The 26,508-nt window shown below is 33.1% G+C and overlaps 5 protein-coding genes across 7 annotated transcripts in view; 3 read left to right on the top strand and 2 right to left on the bottom strand.

The window, feature by feature from the left end:
- LOC129953996 (lysosomal alpha-mannosidase-like) overlaps window positions 1–26,508 on the top strand; it is a 424,309-nt gene that overhangs the window by 196,434 nt on the left and 201,367 nt on the right. The window lies entirely within an intron of this gene.
- On the top strand, window positions 4,227–6,563 carry LOC129954005 (ubiquitin-40S ribosomal protein S27a). Of its 3 annotated transcripts, XM_056067598.1 has the most exons (3): window positions 4,227–4,315; window positions 5,676–6,019; window positions 6,288–6,563. In XM_056067598.1, exons 2-3 carry the CDS (start codon window positions 5,699–5,701, stop codon window positions 6,435–6,437), a joined length of 471 nt encoding a protein of 156 aa, XP_055923573.1. In that variant the 5' UTR covers window positions 4,227–4,315; window positions 5,676–5,698; the 3' UTR covers window positions 6,438–6,563. The 3 variants fall into 3 exon arrangements, with proteins under 3 accessions (XP_055923573.1, XP_055923572.1, XP_055923571.1); XM_056067597.1 differs by lacking the exons at window positions 5,676–6,019; window positions 6,288–6,563 and adding an exon at window positions 4,705–5,584 and having other exon boundaries at window positions 4,246–4,315; XM_056067596.1 differs by lacking the exons at window positions 4,227–4,315; window positions 5,676–6,019; window positions 6,288–6,563 and adding exons at window positions 4,429–4,579; window positions 4,705–5,584.
- Window positions 13,852–17,396, bottom strand: LOC129954000 (A-kinase anchor protein 10, mitochondrial). Its single transcript, XM_056067588.1, has 2 exons — window positions 16,580–17,396; window positions 13,852–16,305 (listed from the first exon to the last, which is right to left on the bottom strand). Exons 1-2 carry the CDS (start codon window positions 17,009–17,011, stop codon window positions 14,905–14,907), a joined length of 1,833 nt encoding a protein of 610 aa, XP_055923563.1. The 5' UTR covers window positions 17,012–17,396; the 3' UTR covers window positions 13,852–14,904.
- LOC129954008 (DET1- and DDB1-associated protein 1) lies at window positions 20,406–21,310 on the top strand. Its single transcript, XM_056067602.1, has 2 exons — window positions 20,406–20,574; window positions 20,637–21,310. Exon 2 carries the CDS (start codon window positions 20,662–20,664, stop codon window positions 20,959–20,961), a length of 300 nt encoding a protein of 99 aa, XP_055923577.1. The 5' UTR covers window positions 20,406–20,574; window positions 20,637–20,661; the 3' UTR covers window positions 20,962–21,310.
- LOC129954007 (NADH dehydrogenase [ubiquinone] 1 beta subcomplex subunit 9) lies at window positions 22,752–23,494 on the bottom strand. Its single transcript, XM_056067601.1, has 3 exons — window positions 23,279–23,494; window positions 23,065–23,207; window positions 22,752–23,004 (listed from the first exon to the last, which is right to left on the bottom strand). Exons 1-3 carry the CDS (start codon window positions 23,371–23,373, stop codon window positions 22,808–22,810), a joined length of 435 nt encoding a protein of 144 aa, XP_055923576.1. The 5' UTR covers window positions 23,374–23,494; the 3' UTR covers window positions 22,752–22,807.

Raw genomic sequence — 26,508 nt, 5'->3', positions numbered from 1 at the left:
AAGAAAGCTTTGTAAAATTTTTATAAAATAGGGAGAAAAATTAAGTAGTTTTAATTTGTATAGTAAACCGTTGTGCCAAACTGCATTGAAAGCCTTTGTAAGGTCTAAAAAGCATGCGACAGTACATCTTTTTTCTCTCAAGTTTTTGAAAATGTGGTCATGAAAAGCAAGAAGGCGTGCTCCGTGGAATGACCTCTTTTAAAGCCAAATTGTTGGAATAGAAGGAAACAGCAAATAGATGCACGGAAAATCTTACCCATATCACACAAACACAATGTCAATTTGTCCACCTCTTCTTTCAGAAGGTATATGGCATGTTGCTTAGGTTAAAAAGCAAAAAGGCCTTTGATCTGTTCTTTGTCTTATCATCGGTTTACAATTGGTGCTAAGACAAAACAAAATTGTTCAACCGCAAAACTTAAAATTTATAAAACATTACATTACCAATTTCAAAACAATTGTTCGTAGTTGCCTCAATGGCCAATCCATAGAGAAATATATCTACCAAGAGAACCGACTTATGGGGCTTGCTCTCTTTCGACCTACAAGCTCTACTGAGCACAATTTGCCCGTCAGCATAAGCATGTGTTGTGTTAGTTGTCCCGTGCATTTCTTATGGAAAACTCCAGATTCTATGTAGTTGTTATGGGCTTTTGGGGCTCAGTATGAACAGTTAGGGGGAAAAAAAATTGAGGAGAACTCAGCCGTTCAAAAAAAGCATCTGACTAATTGTAGCGACAGTGATGCCTCCAAAGTCAACGCCTGCACCGACCATAGCCCTAGTCAAGTATATTATAGGTATAATCCATAACTAGAAACAAAATAACTAAAATATTCTCTTGTTTACTATATTCTTTTTTTGAACGTACCTACTTAAACTCCGAGTTGAATAAGTCTCATTGTTATCTTCTGGTTTCTGGTCTATTGTTTTTCCAATTAAATACGCTTGTAGCTCTTGATTATTCTGGTTTTTGATCTGAAAAGAAATAGGTTCTATTAGATATTTAGACAAAAAAAAGTAATTTAAGAAAACTTACTTGTAGGATCTCAAATTGAATGTTTTGTTTTTGAAATCGAAATTGTAGAACTGTCATTTTTGACAGGTCACGAAAATTCCATAAGTTTCTGTTTAGCCCAATCCCCCATTTCGATTTTTTTTTGCACCACTCAAATGTATTCACCGATAGCGAATTTGAGAGAATTCACCTCGAATTTGAGAGTTCGTCTCAAATAAAATTTGAGGGTGTTTCAGGCAAGACGGGTACCGGTCGGTTCTCTTGGTAAATATATTTCTCTATGGGACAATCCAAGCAAGTCAATTCTCATTCCCATACAAAAGCCCCCCTAAAAGTTATTTATTTTATAGATCCTTATGGCATAACTTGTAAGGTTAAAATACACTCTTAACACTATCGCAGATTAGGTTTATCGACTTTTGACACATCTGTTCATAAAACGGCACATTCATATTTGTTTGTTTTTAGTTAAACAATTATATTCTTTCAAATAATTTTCTAAATGTATGTATATGTGTATTTGAACATCAACAGAGCCAGGGCCAGACGGCCGCTGAACTATTTTTGGGACATGAATTGCCAACAAGTGGAATTTCAAAATTCTCAGTCAAAACATCGAGAATGTCCCATGTTTTAAAAACATTTATTTATTTTAGTATTTTTTTATTAGTAGAATAATACATTATAAAATATTTATTTATTACCTCACGTTGCCCACGTTGTAAAAGAATATCAAAGTATCACATAAACGGTGATTTTTTAAGAGCTTGAGAACTTTAAAAAAAAAAAAAAAAAAACGCATAAAATTTGCAAAATCTCATCGATTCTTTATTTGAAACATTAGATTGGTCCATGACATTTACTTTTTGAATATAATTTCATTTAAATGTTGACCGCGGCTGCGTCTTAGGTTATCCATTCGGAAAGTCCAATTTTGGGTAACTTTTTCGAGCATTTCGGCCGGAATAGCCCGAATTTCTTCGGAAATGTTGTCTTCCAAAGCTGAAATAGTTGCTGGCTTATTTGTGTAGACTTTAGACATGACATAGCCCCACAAAAAATAGTCTAAAGGCGTCAAATCGCATGATCTTGGTGGCCAACTTACCGGTCCATTCCTTGAGATGAATTGTTCTCCGAAGTTTTCCCTCAAAATGGCCATAGAATCGCGAGCTGTGTGGCATGTAGCGCCATCTTGTTGAAAGCACATGTCAACCAAGTTCAGTTCTTCCATTTTTGGCAACAAAAAGTTTGTTAGCATTTAACGATAGCGATCGCCATTCACCGTAACGTTGCGTCCAACAGCATCTTTGAAAAAATACGGTCCAATGATTCCACCAGCGTACAAACCACACCAAACAGTGCATTTTTCGGGATGCACGGGCAGTTCTTGAACGGCTTCTGGTTGCTCTTCACTCCAAATGTGGCAATTTTGCTTATTTACGTAGCCATTCAACCAGAAATGAGCCTCATCGCTGAACAAAATAAATCGGACGTAAAGCGCGAAACACATTTCGAACCGAACACTGATTTTGGTAATAAAATTCAATGATTAGCAAGCGTTGCTCGTTAGTAAGTCTATTCATGATGAAATGTCAAAGCATACTGAGCATCTTTCACTTTGACACCATGTCTGAAATCCCGCGTGATCTGTCAAATATTAATGCATGAAAATCCTAACCTCAAAAAAATTACCCTTTACATAGGTACTCAGTCAGGATCCATTTTTAAAGTGATTAAGCACGGCTTTTCTAGGTTCAGTCCCGCTACTTTTAGTGTTTGCCCGTTTCTTTATTAATTGTCATAACGAAATTGACTTTAATGGAGAATTGAAGTTTCATAAATGGAATGGGAATCGAGGAATAGTAACATTTTTATCCTTTCCAAAACCGGTTAAGATATTAGCACTAATAAGGTTTTGCCCAAGTTGTATGACTTTTATGTCTTTTAACGTAACATAAGCGAGGGGCTTCTAAATTTCTCATAAGCATTACTGGCATGCCTAATTTTAATTGGAGCTTATGTAAGGACACTCCTGATATTAAGCGCTCTGTTCTGAGTACATGATACTTCATACAATATGTTTGAATTTATTTTTAGAACAACATCGTTTCTTGGTGTTAGAAATGCCCTTTGAGAGAGAAATGTATCTCCGTGGATGTTATTTTACAAATCAGATTAAATACTTGCAATAAGTTAGTCGCACATAGCCCTCGGCATTGAATTTTTACCACCCATTTAATATTCTTAATAGTGTTTGTGGTATATAATTTCTTTATTAAAATATAACTCTTATTTAAAGACTACAAATCTAATTCGACTGGCTTCGGCGCGTCCGTTGAATAGAATAGACGTTAGAATACAAATTTTTATGAGAGCGAGCCAAACAACCTTTTGTCTCGCTTCTATGTCTCAGGTTTCAGAGTTTCGCGCTCAGCGTGCGACATCTAGCTACGAAACTCTGAAACCTAAACATAAGGGGAATTACACATTATTAATGATAGTTGCCTTAATTTTATACTACATGTTCTTTTTTTTCAACGAAGAATTTACTCATCACATTAATTTAACTGTCAATAAGACAAGTTCTATGATTGGTTTTATAAAACGCTGGTCAAAGGCGTTTAACGATCCCTATGCTACTCTTTCTTTGTACAGTTGCTATGTTCGTTCTTATATGGACTCAAAAAAAGGTTATTTGGCGGACCCTTTATAGCAAAATTTCAATTGAGTGACGTTTACTTACTTAAACCAAAAAAGAGATACAATGTGCCTCAATAAGACAATATCGAAATTTAAAAATGGACTGCTAGCAGCCAACTTCACGTTGGTGTCATCAATTCCTTAACGCTACTAGGTATGGTTTGAGTTTAATGGATCTATGAAGAAACTTTTGAGTTTGATTTTTGTATGTCCTCATTTACTTCGAAAGAAAAAGTTTATTGATGCCTAGAAACAAGAGATGGCATTTAAAAATGAATAATTATTTTTCAAAAGAACCTACCAGGGGAGAAGTATAGATTAATAGGTGGATCCATTTCAAAGGGCTATTTTCTTGGGGAATATGAATCGCCTCAGTCCATATCTAGTATGACAACGCCAACAACATTAGTTGCAATGTGAATAACACCTTAAAGACACAAACATAATTTAAATCGTCATACAGAGACATCTGCTTGCGAATTATAAAGTAGAAGTATTTTTTCGCTCAGTGGATGCTTCACCGCCATACTTCCTATTTCCTTTTGACTGCCAAATCTGCATCCATCTTTCTTTTTACATCGTGCTGTGTGTCGATATAGGTGGGTAAAATTTAACTTCTCTTGAATTTTTTTGAGAAATATTCGATTTTACACGAAAAATATATGTTTAAATATAACTAAATACGTTTACTAAGTGTTTATCTATTATTACTTTCAATCACGGGTGAAAATAATTGAATTCCTTTTGTTTAAATTATTTTTATACCGCGTGTTAAGTCGTGGATAAAAAAAAAAAAAAAAGAATTTTATAACAATTTTTTAACGTGGCTAGTTAGTGCCGTATTTATTTTTTGTATTTTATTGGTGAGTAAAGCAGGACGTTAATGATTTAACTTATGAGTGAAAAACCCCATTTTTATCCTGAGCAAATCAAATAAACGTCCTGCCTAAAGGAGAGTCATTGATAAATACTCTTCTTTTCATTACAGAACGGGAATATCGGCTACATTTAGAGCAACAATATGCCTCAAAATGAATATATGGAACGCCACCGAAAACTCTTCGGTCGGCGGTTAGATTATGAGGAACGTAAACGTAAAAAGGAAGCACGTCTACCGAAAGACCGGGCACGCAAAGCCCGCAAACTGAGAGGCATAAAAGCAAAACTCTTCAACAAGGAGCGTCGCAATGAAAAGATTCAAATTAAAAAGAAAATCAAGGCACATGAAGAGAAAAAGGTCAAAAAACAAGAAGAAAAGGTCGAAGATGGAGCCTTGCCTCATTATCTTCTGGATCGTGGTATTCAATCCAGCGCCAAAGTACTCTCGAACATGATAAAACAAAAGAGAAAGGAAAAGGCAGGAAAATGGGATGTCCCGATTCCGAAAGTTCGTGCCCAGTCTGACGCTGAAGTATTCAAAGTGCTGAAAACTGGAAAAACGAAGAGAAAGGCATGGAAGCGAATGATTACTAAAGTGACCTTCGTTGGTGAGAACTTCACAAGGAAGCCACCAAAGTTTGAACGGTTCGTGCGCCCCATGGCATTACGTATGAAAAAGGCACATGTCACACATCCTGAATTGAAGGCAACATTCCACCTGCCCATCATTGGAGTCAAAAAGAACCCGAGCTCGCCAATGTTCACTCAACTGGGTGTCATGACTAAGGGTACTGTAATCGAGGTTAACATATCCGAACTGGGTCTGGTCACACAAACCGGAAAAGTTGTTTGGGGTAAATACGCCCAGGTAACGAACAACCCAGAGAATGATGGCGTCGTTAATGCAGTTCTTTTAGTTTAAGCCTTAGATTTAATAATAAAAATGTGACGATTGGTACAAAAGAAATAAAGTTAAAAATAAATCTTAATTTCTTCAAGATGTTTTTTCTGACCCAGATAATAATTGGAATACCATGTAGACATCATACAAGTAAATGATTCTTTTTGTTCTCTTTTCAGTGTAATCATCTGACACAAACAAGATGCAGATTTTTGTTAAGACCCTAACGGGCAAGACCATCACTCTTGAGGTGGAGCCCTCTGATACAATCGAAAATGTGAAAGCCAAGATTCAAGACAAAGAAGGAATTCCTCCAGATCAACAGCGATTGATTTTCGCCGGCAAACAACTGGAAGATGGTCGCACTTTGTCCGATTACAACATCCAAAAGGAATCAACTTTGCATTTGGTGTTGCGTCTTCGTGGTGGTGCCAAGAAACGCAAGAAGAAGAATTACTCCACACCCAAGAAGATCAAGCACAAGAGGAAGAAGGTCAAACTAGCTGTCCTCAAGTACTACAAGGTTAGTTGCCGTTCACCAAATACCATTCCAACCATACGCACAACAGACTACGAAACAACATAACTTGGTCTATAGGAATTCTTGAGTCTTGTTGATCTTGAGCCGAAGCAATATTAAAATATGCAAGCAAAGATAGAAACGCTTAGAGCAAATGATGTTGTGTATGTCGATCGTTGTCGTTTCGTCGTAGTCTTAGTCGTTGGTTGACTGAAAAAAAACGTATACATCAAATGCGATGATTTAATTTTAATTTTTTTCCACAATCTAGGTTGATGAAAACGGCAAGATTCACCGTCTAAGACGTGAGTGTCCTGGCGAGAACTGTGGTGCTGGTGTCTTCATGGCCGCTCACGAAGATCGTCATTACTGCGGAAAGTGCAACTTGACCTTTGTCTTCAGCAAACCAGAAGAGAAGTAAATTTCTTTCAGTGAACGAAATTCGAAAAAGTTGGTTTTTAATGAAAGGAATACATTATTCCGATTTTTACAAAAATGAGAGTTAAAATCAAATAAAAAACATTGGTTTTGAGAGCTTGAAACATGATTGGTTTTTGTTTTCGTTTCTGCCCTTTTTCTAATTTAGAAATGCGAAAAGGGTGACTTCTATGACGCGAATAGAGAGAAACTTACGACAGTTGACGAATTTGGCTTTATTAGTATCGTCTAAAATGTATGGGTATCATAAATTATTTGATTAAGTTGGGGACATAGTCAGCAGTTGTTTCATATCCAAACAAAAATGGTATCCCGAACAGTGTTGGTCGATTATTTTATTACGTTAAAGTAACCTGAAACTTTAAAATTACAGTTAAAAAGAATCTTGGTTTTTAAAGTAAACTTTTATATTTTAATAATTGTTGCTTGAAAGGTTAACTTAGGGTGACTGAGACCTTGCACTATATAGTAAGTTGTAGAATATTACACGAAAAACGAAATTTAAATTAAAACGAGGCTAGGGCAAAATCGGCGTGTTTATTATCTATGGTAAAATGATATCATTAAACTCAATAGTAAATATAATTGTGTCATGGTAATTCTTAGAATTCGAACAAATAAGTACTTACAAGGGTTGCTCTAATTAAATTGGTTGGCTGATTGTTAATAAAACACATTTTCAAAGAAATTTCTAAGCAAATATCATGTAGTCCTTTAAAACAAACATTGCTTAGAATCGGCCTGAGTTGAATGCGGAGTTCGAAAGAATTGATTAAAAAAGTAGAAAAAATGATCGCTTCAGAAGCTATCGCATACCTACTTATTAAGCTCAGCTCGTTCATATTTCATATAATTTTGCATGGATGTTTCAGCAAGGTTACACGGGGTATGAACATGTCAAATATCAGGCCCTGAATACATACCGAATGGAATATTTTGACCTCATTGCTTAAAAAAAATTGATCCTACGGCAATTATTGAAATTTAAATCATACATTATTTTTGAAAAGAAGTCAGTACTCATCGCAAAGTCGCTTTTATACATATGTACATATTATATTCTTTAAAATGGTTGAATAAAAAGGAATAAATACTTCGCTTCATTGAGTAACCAAAGTTACATCCTATACTGTTAAAATGAAGAATCTTTTATGTAATTAAATAGCCCAAAGGTTCAAATTTTTGTGACCATAACCAAAAATGATAGCCTTGATCGTAAGGGGACTTCGTAGTAAGACTGCTGAAATTTTGTTTAACTCCCAATCATTCTCACACGACGTATTCGTTTGGCAGAAACTTGGCTTGAATCAAACTTTTCCGACACAGAACTTTTTACTCAACGTCAAGAGTTCGAAGTTTACAGAAATGATCGTCATGTTGGTACTGCAAAGAATAGCGGTAAAAAATAGACATTTCTCGTCTTCTGTCTTAACTATCAATTAAACAAAAAAGTTTAGATTCTGTTTATAGTGAAATCTCCTTGGCATTAGAATTTCTTATCAGTTTGTCCTGCTCGGACAACAATACTTTACTTCTAGGTGATTTCAATTTACTACGCACTGGATTCCATCCGAAGACGATTCCTGCCTTGAAGCCTATCTTTCTTCTTCACAATTGGAACTATCTCTTCTCGATAAAATCCTTCTTACTGACTTACAGCAAACAAGCTGTACTAAAACCTCGAAAAATCGAATTCTAGATTTAGTATTTTCTTCTAAATAGAATCTAGATCAGGAATTACTAATATTGATAAATATCAACCCCTTGGACATTTTTTATGACTTACATAATCACATAATCACAGTAATTCCTTTGCTTGCTTTTATAATTTTGACTTCAGAGCTAATTTCCAGTTGTTGTCTGAAGATTTAATAATTTCTGGAATTGCTGATACTTTAGCATTTTCTAATAGTCCAAGAGCCCAGGGACGCCAGACGTTACTTATTTTCTGAGTAACAAAATGTACAGAATAGTGTTAGTGTATACTTCTAAGGTGTACATACCTGCTAGCTTGGGCCGGCGGCCAATTTACCTGTACCAGGTACTAAAGGTAAAAAAAATCTCTTACTTTTCTTAAAGTCTGAGTGATAATGTTTGTATATATTTTACACAATTTCATTAATAAATTTAAAATCAATGTTGCCAGACAGTTTTCGTCGGAGGTAATTTCCGCTAGACACTTTAAAGTTTGCGAACAAATGAGGTAAGTTTTCTTAGAGTCTGAGTCTTTATTTTTATACATGGTATTTTGGAAACTATTTCAACACACTTTGCAAACAGCCACACAAATTGTGGGAGCCAAATATCCCCTAGACATTTTTAAAAGTAACGTCTGGTTGGCCTGGGCTCTTAAATTAAATTAAACCAGGGCCTAGTGACTTACAACTCTCAACCATTCCTGTGTGCGAATACTGTTGTCAGGAATGGAAGGGACCTACAATTTAATGCAGAATCCGAACGGCTAATTTGAGAAAGCACTTTTTCATGACAAGAATTACTCTTGAAGGATTTGTCAATTCCTCGCAAGAGGCAGTACCCGCGAAAATTATTTTTTTTTTAAATTAAGATGACACAGGCAGGGATTGAACACAAGACCCCTTGCATGACAGGCTCTTACACTGTAATATTGACGAAGCAGTTTGAAATTTGTATAAGATCCTTAATAATTGTTTAGAAAAAAATGTACCTTTAAAGAAATCAAGAAATACAAACTTTAGCCACCCTTGTACACGAAAGAATTGCGTTTACTAAGTAACAAAAGGAATAAGACATGGGAAACTTATCTTCAAAATCTGTCTCCAATCAACTTCTCTTTTTTGAACTCTTTAACAAATTTAAGTCTTTTTCTAATTTTGTATATGCTAGTTATGTTACTGATATGGGCACCTCTTTGAAAGAGAATCATAAAAAATGTTGAAAGCATGTAAACTTAAAGAAAGAATCAGATGAATTTCCAGTTAACTTCACTTACAAACATTTTTTATTATATAAAACTGTTGATATCTGTAACGCTTTCGCAACAAATTTCGGTGAATCATTTATTAATAGCCCTTCATCCTTTTCGCAAACTATCTGTAGTCACATCCCTGTGCTGCAGAGTACGTCCTTGATCTTTTATCCGCGTTGAATGATGATTGGTCAGCCTGTTCCGATGGTATTCCCCCGATAGTATTAAAAAAGTGTAGTAATGCTTAAGTTTAAAACCTTACGTTCTTATTCAAACTCCCACTAAGAACAGGTAAATTTCCCCGTATATGAAAGAAGTCATTTCTAACACCAATTTTCAAGAAAGGTAACATGGCGGGTATAACAAACTAGATACCCTGCAAAGATTTCTTGCATTCCTAAAGTGTTTGACAAAGTTGTTTGTGAAAGTGTTGCATTTTTTAGTAAGAATCCCATTTGCAAACAGCAACATGGTTTTGTGAAAAAAAGATCATCCGTTACAAATCTCACATATATTTTCAAACATTTTACAACAAGGTTATTAAGTCGACTGTGTAAACACTGACTTTTTTAAAGCTTTTGACTTACTTAGCCACGGAATTATTTTATTTAAATTCAAAGCTCTTGTTTTTCCACCATTTTTCTTAGCTTGGATCAAATCATGCCTTGAAAACAGATCCTATAAGGTAAAATTTATAAACTGTCATTCTGAACATTTTGTTGCTCAATCTGGGTGCTCCCCAAGGAAGCCATCTGGCCCTTTTCTATTCATCCTGTCTATTAACGACGTATCGTCACGTCTACGCTCAAATGAAGTTCTTATTTTTGCTGTTGGCACGAACATTTTTAAGATAATAAAGTCCACCCAAGATCGTATCCTTTTACAAACCGACATTGATAGTTTCACATTTTGGTGTGGCAAAAATAGCCTTAACCTCAACCCTTTAAAATTCCAGACGATAAATTTTACTAAAAAAACAAATCGGTAGTGTATTTGATTATTATATATCACAGCAAATACTCTGTCGCGTCTCAACATTTAAAAATTTAAGTGTTAATTTCTGTTCCAACTTAGAATTTACACGTCACATTAATTTTATTGTTAATAAAGCAAATTCTATGCTTGGTTTTATAAAACGATGGGCAAAGGAGTTAAATAATCCCTATGTTACTCTTTCCTTGTACCATTGTCATGTTCGTCTATATTCGTAATTAACTAGTATGCTTGTGTTAATTTTAATAATATCAACAAATTTGTTTATATGTATTAAATAAATAAGTATCCATATTAATTTTAAGTGTTTTTTAGCCGTAGATAGCTTTTAATAAATACCATTAGAGTGTATTTAACGTGCCAATAACGTTCAACCAAATATCAGAGTTCAGAAGATTAAATGAACATATATTCATTTGTAAGAGTATTGTATCTACAGCAAATACATTTTGCAGCGAAATATAAAAAAAGACGGCATATTAAGGCTTTTACAGTTTGATGAACAAAAATAAACTCCTAAAAATAAGACTATTAATTTTTTAGTAGCATTATTTAATGAATTTATTTATTTAGTTCTAGAATACAACTAGAATATATTATTCAGAACAATGGCGGATCCAGGGGGGGGGGGGGGTCGTAGGGGTCATGCCCCCCCGGGAGATATTTTGTTTGCTTTTTCGAAGGAAATCCCTTCAATTCAAAACTAAATGTATTGCGTTAATGGATATGACCCCTATTATATTTTGAATTATTTATTTTTTGTATATGATAACAATATTTGTATTTTACTTTCTTAAACTTTGCTGCTTAAAGTACTACTTTTAACTGAGGATTGGACCAAAAACATAATATGAATCGGAAATTCAGCATACTTCATCAACTTTTCACTAACTGGCGATCCAGGGGGGGGGGGGTCATATGAGCCATAAAGCTTCTACAGTTAAGTTGTATAAGCAAAGATTTCATCTATAGATTTATTAGTAATTTAACGACATTCACCAAAAAGTGCTGTCCAAAACAACAAAAATTTTAGTTTTCACTTAATTTAGAATTTTGAAAAAAAACTTTGGTAATGCTTTTAATTATTTCCATAAAAATTGTTTCTACGAAAAAGAGCAAATATTCAGGTTCTTAAAAAAAAAGCCCGTCATTTCTTCATATCAGATCCTCTCTCATTTTCCGGATTTTTGAATTTTCTTAGCGTTCTTAGCATAAAAAGAAATGGATACAAGAAAAGTATATTTTATTTTTGGAAAAAAAGCTTAGCTCTTAAATATGGTATATTTAGAAAAAATTTGGAATCTAGGAATGCTTTCATATGTAGGGAGTCATCCAAATTAAATAGTTAGACCATACCTTGCTGGACAACAGTGTTCTAAAATAATTTGATAACTAAAGTTGTCATTTTAGCAATTGAAATGTGTAAAGGCTAAGCTTATATACTCGTACACATTATGTTATGTAAATTTTGTTAGCCTCCTTTACAAAACATTAAAAAACATTTTTAAGCGGTGAGTAAGAACTCATCTAAGTGTGTGACCCCCCCTGATGAAAAGCCTGGATCCGCCCTTGGTTCAGAATGGTAAGAAGAAAGTATGGTATTAAAGGCTTATGATTACATGAAAACGGACGAACATTTTTGTACGAAACTATTTTGTCAGGCATTAATTTTTCTACAAAAATATATCAATTATTAATTTTTTGCTTTAATGATTTGGAATTTCTGTGCAAAATATTAACAAGGAATAAACAACGTAAAACAGTGATGATTTAAAAACTCGTTATCAATGAAATAAAATTATGTTATGAATATTTTTATAATTCATCATTTAGAAGGCTTTCTAAAAACAACGATTGAGGATTTTAGGTCTTGCTTGCTTCAAGAATAGATATAGGAACATTTATCCATTTTTAAACCGCACCTCCTGTTAGATTATAATTTTTAATGAAATTTGTATAAAACCGATAGATGTGTTTAATATGATGACGCCTAGCCGAATGTTTCAATAATTTTTAGGTAGGTAGAAATGGCGATCTCAAGCCTGATACTAAAAACTCTTTTGACCTGTGATAGAAAGGGAAATATTTATAGAGAAGCTTTAGAGGGATTATGTTAGAACCATTTTGTCGCATTGAGAAAAAAGATTAGGTCTCTAATCTTTGTCTCCAGATAGCTCATCAAGTTCGTGAAAGAATGCATTTCCAAAGTATTTCATTCTAGTGTTTGCCAAAGCAGGACATTCGCAGAAGAAATGGATTATCGTTTCACTTTCTCTTTGGTCACTACAACTACGGCAAAAGGTGTTGTAGGAGATACCCAACTTCTCCGCATGAACTCCTATAGGCTAATGTCCGGTAAAAACCGCAACAATCCTGGCTATGCCTTGCCTTGGCCTGCATAGAAGATCGTTTGTACGGGTGGCCATATCTCCCTAGATATAATGCAGTTGGGTAAATTGCTCCACCTTCGGTTTCATTCAGTTTGGTATATAGAAAAGATTTTACCCTTCAAAGTGCCAAGAGGAATGTTAACCATTTCCGCAAGCGAGCTATGAAGGGCCGATTCTTGCCTGGCTAGCTCGTCAGCCCATTCATTTCCCACGATACCACTATGGCCGGAATCCAAATCAGGGTGACACCAAGGTTAATATTCAGGCTCGCAAGCTCATCGCGACATTGCTGGACCAATTTAGATGAGGATGTGGCCGAGTTAATGGCTTTGACTGCTGCCTGACTGTCTGTAAAGATAGCCGCATTTCGGTTTTCTTTTGAGCTTTGTATCTTACATGCCTCCCTTATTGCCAGCATTTCAGCCTGAAAAACGCTACCAAAGTCAGGAAGCCTAAAGGATTTAGCTACATTTAGGGACTCAGAAAAGATCCCAGGACCAACTCCGCACTCCATCTTTGAGCCGTCAGTAAAGATGGTTCTGTCTTTAGTTTTAGTGGAATATAAATTAAGATAAATGTACCACTTATTCTTTTAAACATGTTTTTCTTTCCACAGGGATGAGGAGTTTTTAGCTCAAGTTATTCCAACATTCTGTTGTCATTTTCGATGATGAAGTTGATTTGGGTATAATTCTGTTTTATTTCAGATTTTATTTTGATATGGAGGAAACACATACATATACACATAATCTAGGCTCATAATTTATAATAAGTGCAATGTTTATTCGTTCGTTTATTTGAACTTATGATAAAAAAAAAACTATTGTTTTATATACATATTTGTGCGAACAAAATAAACTTAATATGATTTCCTTTTTATTTGTTCTTCAAGTTTTTAATTTTAACACATACAAATTAATTGAAGTTAGATATTTAAAACCAAAAATGTTGATACAATGGATAAACGTTACGTCGTCGTCGGCCTGCCGATCATAAAATAAATTATTATATAAAAAATGCTTTTGTTAAATTTAGACTGGGATCAAAAGTGCTTTTTTAAATTTAAAGAAAATGGCAAACAAAAGGGAAATATTTTATTTCAAAATCTATTTGATGTCCCAACCAAACCAAGCCATAAAAGAATTTTGTTTTTAATTCTCCATAGTAATTTTTGTTCAACAATGTACTTTTTGGACGTTTCCTGTGCAAATTTTTTGAAATATGGTAAATTATTAATTTGTTACTAAGCTCACAAAATGTAAGATATCAATTTATCAGAAATCTTTACTGTAATTATTACTATTATTGAATTTTTTAACAATTTAATCATTAAAATGAGTTTCAGAATAAGTATCGGTATTTTGAACGAAACAGTTTGGATTTTACGTTTGTATGGTTACAACTCATATAACGGCCAGTTTTATGAAGTAATTTAAAGAAGAACTAAAATATTTAAAAAAAAAAATTAAATTTTTAAGAAAATAGGAATCGGTTCGTAATCTGATCCTTTTTCCACCCTTGTACCTTAATAACTGAAATTTACATTGAAGACACTTTGGAACACAGTCAAAAATATAATAAAACAACATTATAAAGAGTTGTTATTTCATCGGTGTTTCTTATAAATAGCTGTGGCCGTTATTTATTTATAATTTTATTGAAATTATTTTGTCGGTCTAAGTTTTAATAAAAACAAGCAACAATGCATGTTATACGAAATAAGGAAGAACGTACTTAAATGCATTTTACAATTGCTCATCAAGCAAATACGTGGCGGCACTAAGAGTTACAACCAGAGCTTCATATAAAAAAGACGATTGCATATATGTATGTAAGCTTATACACATCTTCCATAAATAAAATAAATAATTTTGTTAAATAAAATTTAGTTTTTAATTTAAAAAGGAAATTCCAAAAAATGATTATTTTTGCATTAATGTACCTAGTTATTTTAATAAATAGTATTTTATATTTATGTATGTATTAATGAAATTAAATGTAATTAAATAAAAACATAATTTTTATCATACAAATGTTGCTCATATCACTTCGGCTATCAAAGCTTTATATTAAGTTATTAATTAACTTGTCGAATTTTTTTTTTTTAAATTAGGATTAAACTATATAGATTTGCGTGATGATAGCTCACTACTCATGGTTATGCTTAAAACATCATCTACAATCATTTCGGCTATCTGCCAAGCAATCTCTTCTTGTATTTTATCCTCAGGTATATTCACTAGCTTCCTGACGACATTTTTAATTGTACTACTCCCCATGCCAGTCAGTGACCAATTCTTTGAAGCTGTTGGAAATATTTCGAAATCCCTTTCAAAACGCCCCAGCGAATTGACTCGACCAAATTTCAACACATTGCCACTGGTTTGATGTCGTTGCCACAACATGTCTGGATCGACAAAATGTCTGGAATCAATGTGCATGTCTGGAGAACTGTTGTTTATTGATGAGCAGGCGTTCTTTTTTGATTGTACACTGTTATGGCTCTCCATAGCTAGAAGTGTATTGTGCTGTGATATAAAATGCTTCCTCAGATCTTTTGAAGTTTTATTTGTGCAATCGGACATGGTTTTGCGGTGTTTAGAAACCCTGGGATTCGTCAATTGCTTACTGGCAATATCCACGCGATTATGATCACTTAATTTAGATTGCAGTTCGACTAAGAATTTAGAATACAGTTGAGATTCGAGAAAATTTGGAAAGAATTCTCTCTCCAAGTAGTGTTCGATTATTTTTAATGGCCGGTCAAAGCAATGACTGATTCTAGATCTAGATTCATTGCTACAGATACACTCCTCGATTATGCTGCGAATGTTCGGAGATATTCTTAGTGGAAAATTAGCTTGTAAGGAGAAGTATTTTTCGTAGAGAATCATTGCATCCGATTGTGCTTCATTGCGATTCGAGTCGCCAATAGCTGCATTTTCATAGTGCTTACGAAAATTTATGGCAGCCATCCAAAAGTCCAGACAATTACGTTGGTTTTCTTGCTCTAGGTACTCCATAAAATAAAAAAGAGCTGATTCACTGTAAAGTATATCGTTAAGTATAATCTCGGAGCTACTTAAAAATTCGATGCAGTATCTGCAATATAAGTCACTCTGTAGAAACTCATTCAAGTAATCTTGTTCTAGCTTTCCTAATGCATAATGCCGGGCATTTTCAAATAGGTTCGTTGGAATTGTTTGGCTCTGGCACAATTGCCTTTCGTCAGAGCAAAGAACCAGTGAAATCTCGGAAAGTATGCTGACCGGAAGCGAAACGTGTTGCTCAGAATTTGGCATAAAATACTTTTTGTAGATGGAAATCGCATCTGTTGTTTTGCATGTGTGTTTGGAAGTCGTACTCTCTGAATAAACTAGTTGACGTTTGTTATTTTCGGCGTAGATTTGACTTTTTTCATCGTCAGTTAGAGATTTTTGCATTGATAGGTCGTAACGAGTTGTTGCACCAGATACATCATTTTTGTTTTCACTATTTTTGTTATCGTTATCAGGGACATCCTATTTAAAAAAAATTATAGGGAAATAATTAATTGTATTCTTTATATAAAGGCAAGTGATTTTAAACTTATTTAAAGGTAGTTCTTGTAAATTTAATTTTTCCTAAGGACGAAATATTTAACTAACATTAATTTTCTTGCCCGTTTGAGAAAATTTAAACAAAAACCAATATTACTCAATAACGTGAATAACATTATTTAGTAATTATTTATAGCTATTTAAAAAGACTGCCAAACCAATATTTTGATAATTTTTATTTTAAATTGTAATTTACCTTGGAATCCTTCACGGAAGAGTTTTGATTTTTAATCGGTATCCAATCACAGTTAGCATGATCTGAAAAGCTGCAAACACAGCAACTTGCGTCTGGATTTTTGTTTTTCTTTTCATTCTCCGATGCAGTTTTGAAATTCTCTGTGTCTAGAAAAAATTTTATCAGGGGCAAAGCCTTCTTTGCCTCTAAAAACTGCACAAAATAAATGAGGCAACTTTTCTCGTTGATGATTGCATTTAGATTCATAGACAAGCGTGAACCATATTCGAATATTGGTTGTTCTTCGTTAATATCATAGATTTCATCGATGTAAGGGGATTCTTCATTTGTGGAACTATTAGTGGATAGACTAATGGAATGTCGTTTTGCATTATTTTTTTCCGAGTGCCGTCGTTCGGTTGTTCGCCCCGGTCTTTTAAAAATGTTAAACATTTTGGAATGTTATATGCATTAACTTATGATTTAGGTCAGTTATCATTCGACATCGGATAGCTGCTGCACATATCAGAGCTATTGTGGTGATCTCATTGGCTATTTATTTTATTTTATTTCTTTTCTTTTTAATTTTTGCATTTAAATGGCCACATATACAGTTTCTGAATCGGTGCTCTGATTAGTGTATATTGGAGCTATATTAGAGAGAGTAATTTGTAGTTATAATTGGTGGAATAATTGTATGATTTATCGATTAAAAATTCATAGTTATCTATGTTTATTTGCGAAATAAATTTGGTTATTTTTATAACAAAAATTTATCTGATATCAACAAACTGCGTTTTTACGAAACCTAGACAGCTGGTTGTGACATTTGTAATGGGCATGGTGATGCCAAAACTCTTTTTTGAGGCTGGTCATTTACGACCAAACGAAATGGGCCCAAGTCTATGGTGAATAAAAGTTTTACACGTAAGTATGGAGATAATTACCACACTAATTTAAACTAAAAGCAGATCTCAAGTAAATTTATTTTGTAGCAAAAAACAAGATGCATAGACTTCTTCAACATCCTTATGACTAAAACAGTTGTGCAGCTGATCTGGACGCACCATAATGTTATTCTACACCCAAAAACATGCATACTTTGACTGTGCGCCATGAATATCATGCAAAGTTCTGTCAAATAAAATGAGAGCAGCCGATATACATTTCCTTTTTGTCTTCAATTCAATAATTTATTTAAAAGAACTTTAAATCAGTTATGCCAGATTTGATTATTTGTGTTTTATTGTTCACTGTGTTGTTCATTGCTATTGGCTGCAGTGCAACGCTGCACTGCAATCAACCTTTATTGGATTGTGTTCCTATAAGACACTGTGTTATTTAAATTATCTGCATGCAAAAAGATGCAGATTGTTTTAACCTTTTGCCATAAAACGGCTGAATAGTTATGTAAAGCATAAGCATGCATGTAGCCTATTTTCAACGCAATATAAATTATTATTTATAAAAAAAATCTGTATTTTTTGAACCACTCATACATATATGAGGATGGAACCTATTTTATAAATATTCTGTTCTCGGTTTTGGAAGTATAATCATTTATAATCTCCCTATGCAACGTTGCAAAAGGTTTCGGGTTTGGGTTTATGTTTTTGGTATATTTTCCACCTGATTTAGAAATAAACAGATAGTAACATTCTTTTGTAATCATAGCATTGATACCCATTGGTATAAAATTATTTGGTAAAATAATGTAACGTTTTTCAACACAGTTGTCGTGTGAAATACATAGAACGGCAAATCTAAAAAATCTCTAATCATCAATACACGGACTAATTTTCATGTTATTTCTTGTTGATAGAGGCCTTAACAAACATTTTGTTCAAAGCTCCTAGTGACAAAATAAAAATTTTAATTTCCGCTGAAACTACAGAAGGTCTAGCAAGGTTAACAAATAGATTACATCAATGCAAAGTTCATATCTAGTAGGTCAATGGGGCCATGAATTGTGTATTGTATTTTAATTAGTATTTATTTATATACATATTACCATTAATAAATTAAAACTGATTTATGTTTTCAAATGAAAACACCAATTTTAACTGAATAGAAACTAAAAATAAGTCTCGATATACGTTTCATGAAGTTTTTTTCTGATATTATGTAAATTGAATGTGAAAATTCTAATAACATGTTGGTTTTCTATATTTTTTATGAATTGTGTTAGGCTAGGCACGCACATGCAACTTTCAATTTCGAAACTGTTTGGTTTCTAAACTGAGCACTATAGACTTATATGAGTGTCCGCGCACCGAAGCGGGACAGTTCACCTCCGCCGGTTTACCTCCGCCAGTTTACCTCCGCCGATTTACCTCTGCCAGTTTACCACCGCCGGTTTATCTCTGCCAGTTTACCACTGGACAGTTTACCACCGCCGGTTTACCTCTGGACGGTTTACCTCCAGAGCAGGTAAGGTAGTTTATTATTTTCAAAACTACCTTCTAATTGAAAACTTTTGACATTTAGTTTTGTGTTGTTCTTTATTTTCATTCTTTATGAAATGAATTATGACATTTTCACAACGTTTTTTTTTATAAAGCAAAATATTCATTTGATATTTAAGTAAGTTTTTGTGTTTTTTTGTTTTGTAAGGACAGTCCTCTATCCTCTAAAAAAGTAAGTATATTTCAGTCCAGTAGGTTTAGTAAAAATTGTTTAAAATAAATAAACTCTCTGCCGAGTGGCACTAAAATATTAAACGCCAAACCAGTAAGATTGGGCCTTGTATTACCAAAGAAGCACACTTTGAGCAACATAAGACACATTTCAAACTACCTTACCTGCTCTGGAGGTAAACCGTAAAGAGGTAAACCGGCGGTGGTAAACTGTTCAGAGGTAAACTGGCTGAGGTAAACCGGCGGAGTTAAACTGGCAGAGGTAAACTGGCGGTGGTAAACTGGCAGAGGTAAACCGGCGGAGGTTAACAGTCATGTACCGTCCGCGCACATGCAGCAACCGTTCTGTCGCCAATTCAAGCAACGTTTTAGTTTGTATTTTGACACCAGCTAGACAGTCACCTCAAACCACTTCCTTAGTTTGTGTCACAAGGCATTATAGGTTACTGCGCGGACATTCAACTAAATCGTTAAATAATTTTCTGTAAGTGCAATGGAGAACAAAATTTAGTCAATGTTTTCCCTTTACCAAAAATTCTGAGAGAAGACACCCACCTTACATCTCATTTTCACTAGTTTTCTCTTTCATGCACTGATTGCGAAAATTTATTAGTTGCTTAAAACCATACAAAATGTCTGTATCCTACTATGATACAATCAAATGCGCTCACATTTAACATTTAAGTTTTTTTTAGTATGCATGTATTAGTGCATTTCAGTCGAATAATTCTTTAAAGTGTAAAGAGGTTAGTAGGATACTTCCAGACACGCAGAATAAGATATCCTTTCCTTCTCATAAGTTTGTTTTGATTATTCAATTACATTTGTCACACGATGAGTGGGCAAAAATTGTCTGCCACTCATCTACTCTCTTCTTTCTAATCAAAAGAATAGGACAAATTTGAAACTATTTTGTTTCGTGTATTTGAGATAGAAAAAGTGAATACATTTTCTGTGTACTGGTTTATTTCGTAGATTACTTTCGGAGTTGCTTATGTGCGCTACGTTTCGGCAAATTACGACCGAAGAATTGGTTTCGAAAAATTTGCATTGCACACCTAGCCTTATAAAACACAAAGGTGAATCCAAAAATATATTATAATTCGGTCTCAAAGAACCACAGTTCAACATTCTAAACAGACTTTTTCTGCTAACGTCAAAACCAAAACGTCAACACAAAGGAAATAGAACGACGAAAGTTAAAATTGCAATAGAACGTCAGTTTTAGGATTTAAGCCTAAAAAGAAACGAGATTGTCGAACAGGCAGGTATAAATTTACAAAAATTAAAATAAAACATATACAACACGCATTTCTTCCCAATTTCAATAAAATTTGATTTCCTATAAATTGAACATCCAGGAAATCAATTATATAAAAGGTAAGTGTTTGATATTACTGAATTTCGAAACCAAGTATTTTAATTTTATCCTGATCCAATAGAACAAAACAAAAAAACAAAGTAAAAATGTCCGTGGACGACTTCCTAAAAGGTCTTCCTTGTCACAATGCCAACAATTTCTCGCTCTTCAACACAGAGAACGGTATTCGCACATCACAAAAGCGTCCCTCTGTATATTTGCCAACGGAAGACAATCCAGCTGAACAGGTCATTGTCCTCGAGAAACGCTGTATCCTACTGCGCTATCTGACTCAGCAGTGGGACAAAAAGACAGTTCTCCGCAAACGTGATCATTCTGCCGAAGACGCGAACAATCCGAGCAGTTGTAAAAAACGTCCGCGAATGGATCCAATCGAAATGAATTAATAATACATCAAAACAATGAATGAGGCTTTTTCAGTTTTTTTCATACCTTTTTTTGTTTCTTTTTATTACTTATAAAAAACACCTGATAAATGTTTACTTTGTTCTGGTTAATGATTTTGTAAGAATAATAATCTCTATTTACTTTCTTTTTCTGTAAAACATATAAATCTGTGTTTATGTTATGAATCTGTAAGATAACACAAACATATATTTCTAATTTTATACTTTACAAAAAAGATTTTTGATTAGACTTTTAACAAGCATAGAGTGCATTTATTCTGAAGTCAAATTCAAAGATTCTGATCTGATAAATTAAAGTTAAAACAATAAATTAAATTGTGAAACTGTATTGTTATAATTTTCTAATAATTTCGGGCATATCAGGTTTGATGCATCACAGGAGACTGCAGTAGCTACGAAAGCAACAATAAGGTAACTGTATTTTCTGACAGTGTTGTGAAATGATGGATCATCCCATAAATAGTTTGAATATAATATAATTTCACTTCAATATAATATCACTTTAAAATTAAATTTACACTGCACTTGTCAACACATTTAAGATCCAAACTGCGAAATATATTGTTTAAATATTCTTTAAGTAATTATTGTTTTAGTTTATCGAAGTGCAGCCATCTTACATATTATATTAAAGATAGAATTCTATTAGCTGCTATCGAAACTTCTCCCATCCTCAAAAAATTGTGATCTTCAGTTATGTTGAACGTAAACGCGTACAATTCATTCACACTGCAAGTAGTATTTTTAAAAACTTTGTTTCTCATTTCAAAAGAGTAATTTTGAGCTTACAAGAACAATTCAAAATTCACATGCGTATCGACATATTTTTAAGAGATTTGTGCCCAAAATCGGAATATCACCTTTAAATTTCTCTATCAGAGAAGTAAGGCTTTTGAAGTACATATGAACGCTTATTTAAAAATGTGAAAAACATATTACTTTGTTATAGTTCTTTGAAAAAAGTTGTAAATTGGTTAACAAGTACCTACTAACCAATTCTTGTCTTCCACTTCTATAGTTTAAACCAATTTAGTATCTCACTTAGTTTTGGAAATGTTCTTTAAAAGTTAGGTTTTGGTACAGATTTTTAAATTAAATATGGTTTTCAACATAATTTTCATATATTTTTAAAATTGAATATATTAAATAAGAAAAAAACATATTTCGTTTTCATTTTTCTGTTAAAACTTTATATTTCATCTTATGTAGCATAGCTGAAGACTTAGAATGTATAAAAATTATTTGAAAACTAAATGGGATACTGAAAATATTTAAACGGAATAAGCAAATTTCGAAATGTAAAAGATTATGACCTAAAAACGTGACTAAGAGATTGATTTTGGAGTCCGAAAACTAAACATAACAACAAGGAAGGGCCGCTTAAGTAAGGGTAAAGGAAAACGATAATATGTAGTGTGGTCTCGTAATATTGCGACATTTTGATGATTTTTAGCTTAGTCGCTGCCCAATAACAAAAATACTTAGTAAAACTATTCTATGAGTTATTTTTAAATGAAGAGGGAAATTAAAATCGTCAAGGACAATTTTTGTATTTTTCTTAGAAATAAATAAGCTCGTTAACATTTTCAAAGTTGGCTACACTTTATTACGTCTTTTTAATAGATAAACCATAGACTTTGACGGTGTCCCCTTTGAGAAATTCAAAAACTGTTTTGTTTTGCATCTTATGAATCAGAATATCTTAGTCTAAATAAAAAGAAACATTAAATATAAAATCTTCTAGTGCGTCTCCAAGAAAACATTTAAACTCCAAGATTTGTCAGTTTATTATTTTTTTTAAATTTACATTCAAAAACAAGAACATCTAATGATGACCTAAGTCTTCCTTGCTTGGTTTGCCATACTGTTTTTCCCACATAGCTAAGTATTGCTTTTTGCGTTCTTCACGTCGTGCAAAGTATTCAGGATACTGAGCCTTTTCCAATGGATGCCAGTAATCTAAGACCCAATCAGGTGGAATGACCTCACGTTCAAAAGCACAGCCTCCGGGACTTCCCGCAACTAAAAGGAAACTGAAAGTTGCTAATAATCAAGAAGAAATTTTGTATAATTTTGCATCACATTTTTTTGGTTGAAAATGTTGGGTTTCGAAGAGTTCCTTCTCCCCGGCCTCGAGAATTCTTGTTGCCTCGGCCATATCAGTTATGTTCTTGTTCTTGTCGAACCTATCCCGAAGGAGAACAGCTCGGTAGCGAAAAATGTGTCTAACATCATTTGAAAATACAATGAGTAGCTCTTACATAAGAGAAAGCGAAAAATTTGGAACTATTCGTACCTGCGATCGTACCATGCTTCAAGATTTCTCACAGAACGCTTATACAAGCTGCATACTTGACGAGTATGAGATATGATTCCTGTTGGAACAGACATTTTAATGCTTGGTTCCCAGATGCAATGGACGAGGATTTTCTTCTGCGTAAAAAAATTTTAAGCCCAATAATCGTTTGCAAAAAATAAAAACCGATGTGACAACGGCAGTTGTGGTTATTTTTGACAGGAGTTGTCAAAAACACTTTTGCTCAGTTTATAAGTCTGGATGGTCAAAAACATATTGCTCAGTTTATAAACCTGAAGATTACACGGCTAAAAAAGTTTTCGAGCGTCTTTCCATAATTCACAGCACGAGTATCCATCTGATTTCCTACATTTAGGTAGGGGTCTCAACAGAACAGGTTTAAGGTATTAAGCAAGGAAACGCCGTCGAGGTATAAACAAAATTTAGTTTTTCGGACCTAAGCCTACTTTTTTGTCTTTTGGTTTTTGAGTACCAACGCCTAAAAAATTCTTTTAATGATTTTGGGGTAGGTGCTAGAAAACATAAATCTTTTGTTTTCTTTTGTTATATTTAAAAAGCACCTTGTTTGAATTAATTTTTTTTTTTTTTAATGTTTGAATACTTTAAAAATAAAATCTAAAAATATTAAAAAAGCAATGTAATCTCCAAATTTAATCAAGCATTTTATAATTAAAAACGAAAGAAGAAATGTCAAAATGAAATATTTTTGTGTGAAGTTTAAAAATTAATTTAAAATATAAATAAACGTTTCACCACCCTAAAATTGTGAACATTATTATTTATTTGGACAAATCTATTAAATAAAAAATCTTGCTGCGGTAAAGGAAAGTTGAGCTTTCTTGCCTTTGGAATTCATTTTTGTTTTGCTGGTATTTATAAGATAACAGTCAGTAGTGTAGTGAATGTGAAGGTTTAAATGTGATTCTCGGAACTGAAGGGTGAACGAGGCAAACTTTAGAAAAATAATATGACCAATTTTTGACCGTAAGACGGTTTTATGGTCATTTTTTATTAAAATTATTCATATTTTTCTGAAAAAGGTGTTCGACAATTTGAGCAACGAAAACTTTGTTTTAACATACTTACTTAGCTAAACAGAAACACCAGTTAAACTCATTTAAGCAACTTTGTGTAAATAATAAGATTGTTAAAATATAAACTATTGATCTGAATTGAACTTTGGGAACAAAGAAAATTATTGCATTACACAAGCCGTACCAATTCTCAAAATCGGAACTTACTACTTTTAATAAAATTATTGTAAAAACAAACGCTTTACATTTTTATTTAGAATTTTTAGAACGACTGCATTTTCGATATTTCAATATCATCTTTAAAGAGAGCTTCAAAATAACAAAACAGTCTTTGTGTATGGAGAGCAATACATTTTCTTAAATTATGTTTTGCATTTATATTTTTTAATCTTATAAACTTAAAATCTTAATATTTCTGCATTTGCATTTTTAAGCTTATAAACTTTGATTTCATCTTAAAACGCTTTATTATTATTTTATTTTTATGTTTCGGTTAAGTTTGTTAAGGATTCGTAAGTTTATTTGTACGTAATAAAAAAATAAATGTCATCTGCATAATATAAAAAATATGTTGAATAAATGTAATGAATTCATTAACCTATGTTTAAAAATTTTTCGGACTTAAATTATGCTGATCATTTTTATCTACAAGTGGTTATTTTTATTTTCAAATTTGGACACCATTTTTTTTGCAAGTTGACCATGGGTATACATATCGTCCACTTGAATTCACTTTCATTTCCCATAATGAGGTACTAGCTCCAGCTCCACTAAACAAAAAAACAAAGAGAAGCACATACGAACAATACGAAGAAAAAGAAAGACAAACGTTAAAAACATGCAAGGAATAGCTTGTACATAGACACACCATATATGATGGTAGGAAAAACATGCACTGTGTAATGCCGGACTTAGCTATGCTCCCCTCTTGTAAGATTTGTGGAAAAATAGTTATTCATTTTAAAACACCTCAACACCATTTTTTCAAAAAAAAAAAACGAAGGACATTATTATTAATTTAAAATTTGACAAAATCACGAAAATACAAAACTAAGTTTCATACGTTTCTTTACACTTCCACTTAACTTGCTGAAGGGATTATAGCGTAAAGGAAAAGATAATATAAATCATAGACACACCATATATATATTAAGTTATATGTTAAGTTGGCTACGAGCAGTTCATATTTAAAACTGGTCATACAATATAGAGCCAAAGATCCAAATGGACCCGAGCAAATCCAAAATCGCCGGAAAGAATGAACTAAGTAGTTCTGTCTATTTACATACGCCACCTAACAGCTAAATATATAACTATTTTACTCTATCCGAAACAAAACATCAAGGAAACAAACCCTTAATGTCTCTTTCCCTGTTTTTTTAATTTTTCTGGGTCAATTGCTAAATTGTATTATATGGAATTACCATTTCGGCCATGTTTTTCTGCAAATTTGGATCATGTGCATTTGGACATATAGTCATTTGCCTATTAGATATGGAATGCTAGTTGACAAATTCGCATTGGTCTCTATTTCTTAACGCTACTACTTAGTTTCAGCGAAAATATAAAACAACTTTTAAACTTCATTTTTGCATTTTGTTTGTTTTGTCAAGCTTTATAATAATAGATGTCCTTAGTTTCTTAAAAAAAAGATTATTGAAGTAAAGAATCAAAAACTGGTGTTTAAGAATAAATTATAATTTCTTCCACCCACCCTATACTAACAATACTTTGTAGATGTGAAAAGCCAATTGAAAGTTGCTGCCAATTAAGGGTTTTGTTTTTTCACAATAACATTTTTTTATCCATGATTATTTTAGTTTGCGTATCCTCCAATAAACTTTTCAACCAGATGTTTGTACAAAAGAATACGTCATTTGAAGCGTTAAGACTGGATTAAGTTGATCAGCACATTTAAATTGGTTATAATGCCTTGCATCACTACAATTGATGGTTTAGTTAAGAATTATAAGTTTGAAACATCACTTTTTATTTGTTCCTTTGTAGTAAATTCTTTTTTAATCCCAATATACTTATGAGAATTATACGAATGATCAATTCCGAGCACTTAATATGATAAAATCTATAGCAAATTTGTAAATGTAATTATAGTAATATTTCATTTTTTTGGGTGGTGCAACAGTCCCTTAAGAACTAAGGTATAGTAACTTACAA

This window comes from Eupeodes corollae, chromosome 1, assembly GCF_945859685.1.
Source record: "Eupeodes corollae chromosome 1, idEupCoro1.1, whole genome shotgun sequence".
NCBI lineage: Eukaryota > Metazoa > Arthropoda > Insecta > Diptera > Syrphidae > Eupeodes > Eupeodes corollae.
The sequence above is the reverse complement of the archived record's forward strand: the minus strand, read 5'-3'. Positions and strand labels throughout refer to the sequence as shown.